At 40.1% G+C, this 11,395-nt stretch overlaps 1 protein-coding gene and 1 pseudogene across 2 annotated transcripts in view; both read right to left on the bottom strand.

Moving 5' to 3' along the window:
• Positions 1-228: 228 nt before the first annotated feature.
• On the bottom strand, positions 229-1,769 carry LOC147626176 (oil body-associated protein 2C-like). The gene is made up of 5 exons (XM_086816879.1): positions 1,608-1,769; positions 1,319-1,460; positions 1,025-1,107; positions 804-918; positions 229-550 (listed from the first exon to the last, which is right to left on the bottom strand). Exons 1-5 carry the CDS (start codon positions 1,761-1,763, stop codon positions 276-278), a joined length of 771 nt encoding a protein of 256 aa, XP_086673005.1. The 5' UTR covers positions 1,764-1,769; the 3' UTR covers positions 229-275.
• A 2,776-nt stretch (positions 1,770-4,545) lies between these two features.
• The window catches only part of LOC147626174 (uncharacterized), a 100,886-nt pseudogene continuing 94,036 nt past the window's right edge, over positions 4,546-11,395 (bottom strand). The window contains exons 4-5 of the transcript XR_015268555.1: positions 10,756-10,881; positions 4,546-4,605 (exon numbers count right to left, since the gene is read on the bottom strand). The product of XR_015268555.1 is annotated as an uncharacterized LOC147626174 (transcript). The remainder of the gene's footprint in view (positions 4,606-10,755; positions 10,882-11,395) is intronic.

The raw sequence follows: 11,395 nt of genomic DNA, 5'->3' as shown, positions 1-11,395 counted from the left end.
TTTATAACTTGCAATTTTCAAATTTTGGATGAAATGCACTTTGGAAAGTTATTTGTTAACACACTCTAAATCCATATCATTTTCTCTCATGTCACATCACGATGTATGCATATTTATCATATGTCCCATCAAAAAAGATACTATCTGCTCGAATTTGAAACCTCAAATGAGCAGAGCAGCAGAAGTTACACATATGTCTAAACGTTTTATCAGTAGCAAGCAAGCAAGCAAGCAAGCAAGCTCGGCAGAAATCAGTCGTTTACACACCAAACTTCTCAAGGCGAGGAGCCAGCAGCAGGCGTCATGTCAACCTCCTTCAGCTCAACAGAAAATCCTTTTCCAGACTTCTTCCAATAGTCGGCCAACGGATGCATCGCCTCTGGCCCGGGAATGTCCGCCGCCCTACCTTTGGCCAGTTGGCGAGATGATATTTTGTACTTCTCATCACGTTTTTTCACCAATTCGTCGTCCATGACCTGCTGCTGCTGCCCAGGAGATGCCTCTTGGGGAGACATCATGAGTGCAGGAGCCCCCAAAGGAATCCGATCACCTGGGGAGGAGGGAAATCATAAAAGCGATCACCCACACACAATGAAAAAAAACCAATTTCAATTCGCAAAAGATCCCAATAATATAGCTACCACAGTTACACTAATCTGCAAAAGATCCCAATAATATAGCTACCACAGTTACACTAATCTGCACCGCCGCTAATCGTTAACCACAACCGATCTTTACCCCTCGACAATTGACGCCGATAAATTTCTTGGTGCAAAAACAAGATCAAGATAATAGAAACCTACCCCTATCGAACTGCCAGGTACACCAGAACTTCCCATAGGTTCTAGCAAGTTTCTTAAGCTCTTGTTTTTGCACAGACTCTGGAACCCCGGGATTAATCCATAACCCAGATCTTATCTGCGCTAATTAGTGAACAAGCAAAGTCAAATGACGGCATGCAATTGTAATAACAACAATTATGAATGCTTTCAGAAGCATCATAAAAATTTATACGTCAAATCACCTCATAAAAATGCGAGTGCCACAGCTTTTGTTCATCTTGCGGAAGTGCCAAGAAAAGACGGTCGGAAATTATGTATTCCACACCTTACAGATAACACACATTTTGCTCAGGAATACGACGCATGATCTTATAGATTCTAGATCAGCCGACCGAAAGCATGAGAGTGTACGAGTTGATACGCCCGCATCAGCCAATAATTTCTGTGTTACCTCTTGTTTCATAAAACTTCAAATAGAAGGGTGATATCAGAGAGGAGTTCAATGACAAAAGTAATGATTAATTTCTTTCACTCACCTATGAGGCGAGCATCGTTTTGATCTGAATCGAACACCGCACATTGCAGCAGGAAGTCCTCGTTTGTAAAACGTGTGGCAAAATGATGAGTTTCAATTTTGCGGCTCGTATCGTGAGAATACAGTGCCCACGTGCACACATGCTGCATGCAATTAGTGCAAGCGAATATTGATTGAGCAGAAGATATAAAATAGAAATAATAGCAGCATCTTCAATTATCAAGAGCTCAGACTATAACGAACGATCATGCTGCTGCTGCTATACATTTGACTACTATTTAAACAATTACCTGCTGGAACTGTTTGACAGGGGTGAGCGATTGAAGCAGCGTGGCACCCTTCTCCAGGATACTGGTGCCCAGAGACACGGGATCCCCCGGCACGTCGTGTGCCAGCGCAGGCGCCAATTTCCCTCCTCCTCGCGGGGCATGCTCGCTTGACGCCATTTCGATCCTAATCTCGGCGTGTGCATATATATATATATATATATAAACATACATACGTGAGTCTGGTTGCAACAACTTCACATTTGGAAAGCCGCCGCATGTTATGCCATGTCACAGTGTTCGTAGCCGAGTGTCGAGTGCACAGCGCGCAACATGGAGAGCATGCACAATTTATTTTCTGTGTAAAAAGCTAAATGTGCACCACATGAAATTATAGTTCAAGTGAATATATATGACACCAAAATGTTTTTTGCATTTCCATTAAATATATTCTGTGTGAGATTTTCAAGAATAAGAGTGTTTTTCTAAGGTTCCATTTGACTGCATAAGTAAGCTTGTTGGGAAAAAAAAACTGATTGAAAAATATGAAATAATAATCCCTTGTTTCTAAGGTTTAGCAACCAAAAAATAAATAAATAATCTCCGATGGTATTAGTTAATGCCCACCTTCTGTGGGGGCATTAGTTAATGCCTAAGGGTTAGCCTTTCTAAAGAACTAGTGGCCCACAATTGCCTTCGTTGATTGCCCTCTCTCTCTCTCTATAGTTTCTCTTTTAGGTCAATTTTTCCCCGCCTTTAAAACAAAACCAAAAACCTTCTTTTTAAAACTAATTCTGCTCTCCCCCCCTCTCTCTTTATATGTGTGTGTGTGTGTGTGTGTGCACACTAATTTATACACACACCAACCATTGGTTTTCTCTACCCCTTCTTTCATTTTCCCCTTCTCTCTCTCTCTCTCTCTCTCTCTCTCTCTCTCTATCTCTCTCTCTCTCACTCTCTCTCTCATTTTTCACATCTAAAACAAAACAACATACATTTTTTAAAAACTAATTTGACTTTGCTCCCCTCCCTTAGCTTCTAGCACTCCTTTCCCTTTGTCCTCTTTCCCTCCACCACCACAATTTCTTGCTATATGCCTGAACCGAATTTTAGGGTCAACTCCAACCTCCCTAATCACCATGTAATGCAAACGTTGTTTGCCTGACAGCCTGTAACCTCCTCTTTTGGAATGTACAACGCCAAGCCAAGTGCGCTCCCAACGCTGGGCTTAGCCAAGGCGGTAGTCCAACTATCTCAACCCAAACTGGGCAGGCTTCTTGCAAACAACAAAGCCCTCGCGAACAGATCACATACGGCCTATCCTCTTGTGAACAACACATAAAAGAACACTTGCGACACCACCTTATCATGGAATATATCCTCTTGTAACCACTTCCCTAAATCTGCTTTGGCTGGTGGACACCAGGATAAAAGACTATGGCACTGCACATTAAGAAGAGGCCTATCTCCTAATCGGTTCTCTGAAGAGACTCTCGTACATACCTTACACAGACTCACTTGCGAACTCTGAGGCTGGGCATTTAGTCTCGCTCTGCGATCCAATCCAGATGCAACTTCTTTGCATCCCTCTCTCCTCAACATTCGTGCTTCATCTCATATGGATCCTTTGGCTCCCGATTCCTCGAGCCCACTGACATCCTCATCTCTTCTTGAGCCCATATGCATCCTCCATCTCTCAGGCTCGTTGGCCTGCATGCATGAGAGGACATCTGCTCACCTACCTTACGTAGAGCTATTATGGTGGTGTAGCCTATAAACTTGAGTTCGTAGTGCATCTAGTTTTTCATGACAATGCGAAAAATTGTGCTCCATCAGGACAACGTACTTCGTCCTAAGTTTTGGTTGAGTTCTTGGAATCACAGTCACTTCCACATGAACCAGGGATGATTCTTGGGTTCAGAGATCAGAACATGAGATATAGTGTGTATAGGCACTTGTTAAGTGGAAGCGTAGCAACTAAGAACAATTACCAAATATTCTCCCCAGTTTGTTTTCGTGAACCAAAACTATTCTTAAAAGGGGGTAATGCCACGTATCTTGGAATGGCACGTGAGTGCTTGACTGGATGCGAAAACTGAACATCAAAGCATGGGCGGCAACTCCATGTGGTGTCTAGGGGTGAGGATACCTCGGTCGGAGTACTTTTGCTAGCCATAGAGCTAGGCGGCCGGGTGACCGGACGGGTGGATGTACAGGCTACTATGGACAACATGCCACATATTAATGGGAGGTATGTCATCCTCTATGGTTGGGTGGTGACTAGAGCTTGAGACCCTCTTGGCTATGGTGGAATCTAAGGGGATGTGACATAGAGAGAGAGAGAGAGAGAGAGAGAGAGAGAGAGAGAGAGAGAGAGAGAGAGAGAGAGAGAGTGAAGTAGAGAGAAAATTAGAGGGAGATAAAGAGAGAGAGTGAAGTAGAGAGAGAATTACAGAGAGTGAGAGAGAGACAGAGAGAGCTAGGCAGAGAGAAAATTCGAGACAGATAGAGAGAGAGTGAGTGAAGCAAAGAGAAAGAGAGAGAGAGAGAGAGAGAGAGATGGAGTTAGAGATAAGAGAAAGTTAGAGATATACGGTGCATAATGTACAATGCATCTGTATATGAAGTGCTCCTTTTACTTGAGCTCCTGCTAGCACAATTGTGCATATCCGCTCCTCACAAGGTATTTGCATGGCTCTCCATGTCTCTATCCTCAGGCTGCACATAGAGAGAGAGAGAGAGAGAGAGAGAGAGAGAGAGAGAGAGAAATCATAGAATTAGTTTTAAAAAAAGGTAGTTTAGTTTGTTTTAAATGGAAAAAATAAAAATAAACCTTTTTCACTATAACAGAATGAGAATTTAGCAGCAAAAATAGCAGCGCTTTTATAACTAGAAGGGTGCGGAGATGGGGAGCCTATATCGCTGCTATTTTTGCTGCAACACGTTCGCTGCTTAGCAGTACTTATTTCGCTGCTAAGTAGCGATATAACGCTGCTAGTTTCGTTGCTGAGTAGCGAATGTACTGCAGAATAAAAAAAAAGCTAGGGCAGACTGGGGAGTCTGCACAGAACTCCCCAGTCTGCGGCCCTAGTTTTTTTTTTCTAATGTAGATATAGTAAAACTAACATAACTTCACATCATCATGAACAAGTGTAATGTAAAACTTACAAATACCAAAAACAAAAGACATTTGCAAACCATGGTTTTAGGATTATCAAAATTCAATTACAATACTTAGCGGATTACATAAGTGTATGTTTCCAAAAATCTCATATACAAGATAAAGCGTAATAAAAATCTATGGAACTAGGGGCTATCTAGATCTCATGCTGTGTGCGATTGGTATTGTTCCTTGTGGCTCCAGCCCCTTCGGTTCTCCACAATAAAACTAACACATGTGAGAATATGTTTTGTAAAAACAAAGAGGTTTAGGGTTTAGGAATGTACTTACTTGCCATGCTTGCCAAGCATCTCCTCCAGTAATAACAATCCATCCTTCATCTTGCACCCTATCAAATAGAGCTTACAAACATGTTGTAATGCAAAATCATATTCCTCTTGCGTAGGGGGCGGTCCATTGCTTCAAGTTGTAGTTGTATAGACAAGTGAACATTTTAGAAAGTTGTTATTTAAGATGACCTTCTTTAATTAAAAGATAAGATATAATGTGAGGCTAACATATACTTACAAATATTATCGGGATATTGACTTCTCCTTCACGTGTAATATCGCGCCTCAAGTTATTTGCAATCTATCCAAGAAAAAATGTAAATACTTAAAACTCTTATGCATAGGAAGCTACCGGCGTGCGTTGGTTGCTACCAACATGCATAGGAAGCTACTGGCATGCGTAGGTTGCTACTACCGGCATGCATTGGTTACTACCAATGCATGCCGATAGTAGCAACCGACATGGGTCAGAAGCTACTGGCATGCATAGGTTGCTACCGGCATGCATTGGTAGCTTCTTATGCATGTATATCGGCATGCGTAGGTTGCTACCGACATGCATCGGCAGCTTCCTACGCATGTATGCTAGTTATGCATCGATAGCTTCCTACGCATGTATGCTAGTTATGCATTGATAGCTTCCTACTCATGTATTCCGGTTATGCGTGAGGCTTATGCATAAAAATTCATGCATAAAGTTTATGTATCCGCGGCTTATGCATTAGCCATATGCATAAGCTTTATACATAAGACTTGTGCATATGGCTTTATACATGCTTTTGCATATGGCTTTATACATGATGCTTATGCATACGACTAATACATAAGGCTCATGCATAAGCTTATGTATAAGGCTATACATAGAGGCTTATCGCTAATGCATAAGCTTTATACATGAGGCTCATGCGTAAGGCTTTATGCAAAAGTCTCATGCATAAACCTTATGTATAAGCCTCATGCATGAGGCTTATACATTTGGTAATGCATAAATCTTATGCATGAGGTTTATGCACTACCCTTATGTATGAGGCTTATGCATAAGGCTAATGCATAAGCTTTATCCACTAGCCTCATACATGAGGCTAAGGCATATGACAACCTCTAGAGAGGAGCTATGCTATCCATGTAGGGGAGAAAAAATAACAAATCCTAAAACTTACAAACCTTATAACATGTAAAAGCATAAGAGAGGAAATATAAAAGGAAGAGATCTCTTACCTTATGGGGCTTGTATGTGTGGATAACCTACAAAATCAAACCAAATAAAGAAAAAAAGTATTAGTAATCTTAATCTTAACCCTAATAGAAAGCATATACATTAATGAAAGATTTTACCCTAGCTTATTGAATCTTTCTTTTTCCCTTCTCATTATAGCTTAACCCTAAACCTAGCTTCTAAATAGAAAACATAATAGAGAGCTTTGATGGAGAGCTCTCCATCAAATCTCTTTTTTAGGGTTTCTATGTAGAAGCTAGGATTAGGGTCAAGCTTCAATGAGAAGGAAAAAAGAGAAAATAAAAACTTAAAAGAGAAGAAAGAGAAGGGAAATACTCACAAGAAAGCTTTAATAGAAAGCTTATTTGCATAAAAAATGAAGGAAAACAGTAGACATACCTTGCTTGAGCTTGATGAGGATAGGGTAGGAGAGGTAGAAGTGATAGACAAGGCAAAAAAATAGACATGTGTCGTCAAAGAATGAGGAAGGAAAGTAAGATATCATTCAAAAAAAGGAGCATGCCTACATTTTCTGCGGGTAGTGAGAGAACTAAGTGTAGCAGCAACTTTGCGTTGTAGCACACCCTCCAATCGCAACTATGGCCATCCTGTTGGCTGCAAGACTCTGCATCTCACAGTCCTTGTGTGTTCTAGTAGTGTGTCTTGGATTATGGCCTCGAGAGCAGTTATTAGCTTTCTAACCGATCTGCATGAAACAATACCGTTGTCAATACTGAAAGTTCTCTAACTACTTCTCCTTCTCTCTCTCTCTCTCTCTCTCTCTCTCTCTCTCTCTCCAAAACTCATTAAGATATATAAATAATGAATGTATGGACTTACTGTCTCACGGTGCCATGGAATTCTTCACCTGAATTGGCCAAGTAACAAGTCTTGGATTCCATATCGTAAAGGATCAAACTCCAGTGTGAACTAAAACATGCAATTAGGAGTATCAGAAGTAACATCAAAAATATATAGTAAATATAGGTCACAATACTAAGACTATAAATGAGATTGCATGTCACTTACTCTTCATTGTATGCCATTGGAATTATTTGAGCTACATCAAAATTTATCGAACTAAACCACAGATATACATCAACCAATGAAGTATGTTGTGCAGTGAGAACCGAGGAAAGAAGGGAATCTACAATATATACACGATTTTGAACATTGAATGGAAGATTTGATATAACCAAGCTACACAAGAAAACTACATTATATTAGTTACTTTGGACAAGCAACCCACTTTACAATCACGATGATGAAAAGGACGTAGCAAACCTTAGAACTGTTATGATAATTCTATCGTTGACCTCCCTTAAAACATTGGATAAAACATCAATCTCTCCGCATCGAAAGGGAAAAATTACATGGTGCCTCGCACCGGAAGTCTAACGTGAAACGAGGGGACAAAATAACTCAAAGCTCTCACATTCGACATGCATTTCCCAAATAGCCGATTTCTTTAACCGCAATTCTTGGAGCCTGCATCCCTGGCTTTGGTCACCAATCCTTTGTGCATTGAGCCTTGCGTTGAGCCTTCTGTCACGTGTATGACTAGCCTCTGTCACTTCTGTGATCTTAACTTTCTTCGTTTTCATTTGACAAAATAACACAAGAACAATACACCTAACAACACCTATGACAATAAAATAGGTCCAAATCACTACAACGCGATAGAGGCACATCAGACCTAATCGTCATACCCTCAGTGCACTCTAGTGATTTCTTGCACATAGTGTTTCATTTCATAAATTAGGGCATGGAAATAAGTAATAGATAACATACACGACACTATGGGGCACTTACTGTGTGTCTTATGTTTATCACTATGGATTTATCTGCTACCTGTAATTTTTTCATTTGTAATTTCTTCATCCTCAAGTAGCACATGCAGGTAGCAGATAAATCCATAGTGGTAAGCAATGAGACGACACTATGGATTTATCGCAAGTGTTGTCTCGTTGCTTACCACTGTGGATTTATCTGCTACTTGCATGTGCTGCTTGAGGATGAAGAAGTTGCAAATGAAAAAATTGAGGAGAAGCCAGAGGAACCTCCAAGAGAAGAAGATAAAGTTCAAGAGATTGCGGAGGAGATAAACTTGGCTGCTGCGGAGAGGGACTTAAGTGAGCAGTTGGATATTGATGCGCTTAGAAGAGAAGACACCTTAGTGGTTACAGGTGACGAGCAGCCCTCTATAATAGAGGAAGCAGGGGACATTCCAACCCCACTACTCCCCACATTTCCTATTGGTGACAAAGAATATTTGTTAATTACAGATATTCAAGCTGTCTTTGACATAAGGGAAGACTACTGTCTGGCCATCATTGCACAGAATCTTGAGGAAGATGAAAATTTTGTGGATCCAGATTTGGATAAGTATCTCTTGTTGGATACAAATGTCAAGGACAGTGAGTTCCATTCTGCTGCTGACACATTATCCATGATGTACAAGGATGCAAAAAGCTATGAATCCAGCCTTCCCAACTGAAGGGGAATTTCAGGCTATTTAGCAAAGACTTAATATTTCACACATGGGAAGGGAAGGGGCGTCCTCATCGACAGTCCAAGACACTAACTCAACAATCAATATATGGACAAATGATTTACTTGTTAATGACAAAAATCAGAAGGTGTGTTTACTTGTTAATTACTTTTTATCGTGCTGAGTAGCTTATTCTATTTGTTGTGTTAGCTCATCGACAATATTATTTTGCAACTGGTTGTGTTTGAGGATGGGTTTCTCAGTCGCGGAGCATGCAAACGCGTGGGAGGACTCGGAATAGACTCAGCACTGGGAGAGTACATAAACGGATTGAAGTTTTCACAATTCATTATATTCCACAAGAAATTCTCGAAAGACAACGCAGAATTTTCTTTATTTGCAATCAAGACATTATCTAGATACCTTGGGGAATATCCCATCAGGTGGAATGCAGACAAAGTCATGCTTTTGGAGAAGCAGTTAGCATTGCGAATCTTTGGGCAGGGCCCTGGAGTCTATGCACTAAGGAGTAAATATTACTTAGCCTATACTGCTTATGGATTGGCGTGTGGGATTAAGGATCCCAATATGCTAAGTGATTATCGCAAAAGAGAGCTTCTGAGATTCACAAAACCGAGGGTTCCTCCAGTTTGCCAGTTATAGGATGTTGCAGAGCCATCTTCAAAAAGGGCAAGGCTTCATGCACCCGAGGATGTTAGTGAGCAAGTTAAGGAGTAGTAGTATATTCCTTTCTCTTGTAATAATATTCTCTCGTGTAATGTCATGACAGTTTTGCATATGATCATTTCTGAATTTGAAATGTTAATCACGGATCTATGGATATCCAAATCTTTCCATTTCTTTGTTTTGTTACTCGCCATTCTGCATGCTTAATACTTGTATTTGATCTCCTCCATATATCTTGTTTTCTTTCTTTCTTCACAAGTTTTACTGCTTGATTAATTTGGGATGCTTTGAACTGCTGCTTCTTTTTGGCTTTGTGTACAAGCTTCCTATATGTCCACTGATGTAATTCCTCTAAACTGTTAGCTTTTTCTGCTCCTCCACCATGTCTTGTATGATTGAAATACCGAGAGCATGCTTGATAATGTGTTTTCTCCATTCCTTGGGTTGACCATATTGATAAACTACCATACTTCTTTGCAAACCAAGGGGTATGATGGTATATAATATGCTTCAAGAGAATAAAAGAATACATTAAATAGTATATTTTTTAATATACAGTATAAAAACTAGTTCAATGCATAATCAATCTAATACCATATAGTGGGTGATGTGCTGATCCGTTCGTGCATCAATCATTGATCTCTTGAACTCATCTAGCACTGTTTGAAATATCTCATAGTCCTCCTTCGTCCACACTTTCTTGTCACACAGAACTTAAACATAGTGTCTAGAGATTTCCACACCTTGGCTTTCTGTGTTCTTGCTTGACCATTGTCTGCATGGTCTACTACTGCACTGTGAACGCACTTCCATCTGTTGTATTTTACGATCTGCACTGATCGTCTTCTTCTACGACCTTCTGGTGTTGGTTCAAATAGAAACCTTCTTGCTTTAACACCCCCAATGGAAGGTTTCTTAGGTACATTCTTCCCATCCTTAGACCTTTTTTCATCTTGTTCAATTTTTGCATGTCCACCATGCAAACCAATGTCTGATAGAACTTTCTCTAGGGCTTTGATGGATGTAACCTTTGCTGTATTGGGCTGTAGAGTCCATGAAAAACATATGTATAAAAACAAGAGTTTTTCAATGATTCTGCAAAGAGCATGCATTGTACAAATGTGGACACTTGACAATGGAATATCGAGAATTGGCTTGAAGTTTGGGTCTTTCAAGTGCCTATCCGGTGCCTTTTTCCAATACCTCTTATCAAACACCTTTGTAGTACTGCACATGCAATATAAGCAGGGACTTTTTGAATTGGCACCCTTTGATACATTGTGCATACATTTTAGAGTTTTAAGATCACTCGCCATATGCCACTCCACCTTATATTGTCCCATGCCTTCCACATCCAAGATTTTGCCATTTCTCTGCTCGCTCTCGCTGATGATCTCGGGTATCAATGTCTTATGAAAGACCCAATGCAGAACATCAAAATTCTTTGATTCTACCTGCAATACATAAGAAACATAGGAATGCAACACCCATTAGTGTTCTTTATATGTAATTCTTTTTTCACAAACATATCCGAGTCTAATAAATTTTACCTCAAACGATCCCAACGATAATATATTATTTTCAGATTGAACACAACCATCTTGGATCATCTTTGAGAATAGATGTATCAAGTGCCCTGTTCATTAGTGTGATGGTAACCGTTTCTAACTTTCTCTCCTTCACAATTTAACACTCATCAAGCTTTAGCACAAATTTGAGGACACCATCACATTCTTTAGGAGTAACTTCAAACAACTGAACAGCGTATGATTATAAGACCTCCAAGTCGTAGAAAATATTATTGTATCTATTGTAGACCACATCTCCTGTTGGTGCAGCATAGGTGTCTTCAATATGAAATGGGGTTCCTAGTGCTTGCAGTACCTCTTCGTTTACTTGTTTACGCATTTTTTTAACCAAAGAAGGATTTGGCAATAATGATCCTTTCATACTAGAATCCTTCATCTT

The sequence above is a fragment of the Cibotium barometz genome, chromosome 22 (genome assembly GCF_041138505.1).
Source record: "Cibotium barometz isolate CiBa-2024 chromosome 22, ASM4113850v1, whole genome shotgun sequence".
Classification (NCBI taxonomy): Eukaryota; Viridiplantae; Streptophyta; class Polypodiopsida; order Cyatheales; family Cibotiaceae; genus Cibotium; species Cibotium barometz.
The sequence above is the reverse complement of the archived record's forward strand: the minus strand, read 5'-3'. Positions and strand labels throughout refer to the sequence as shown.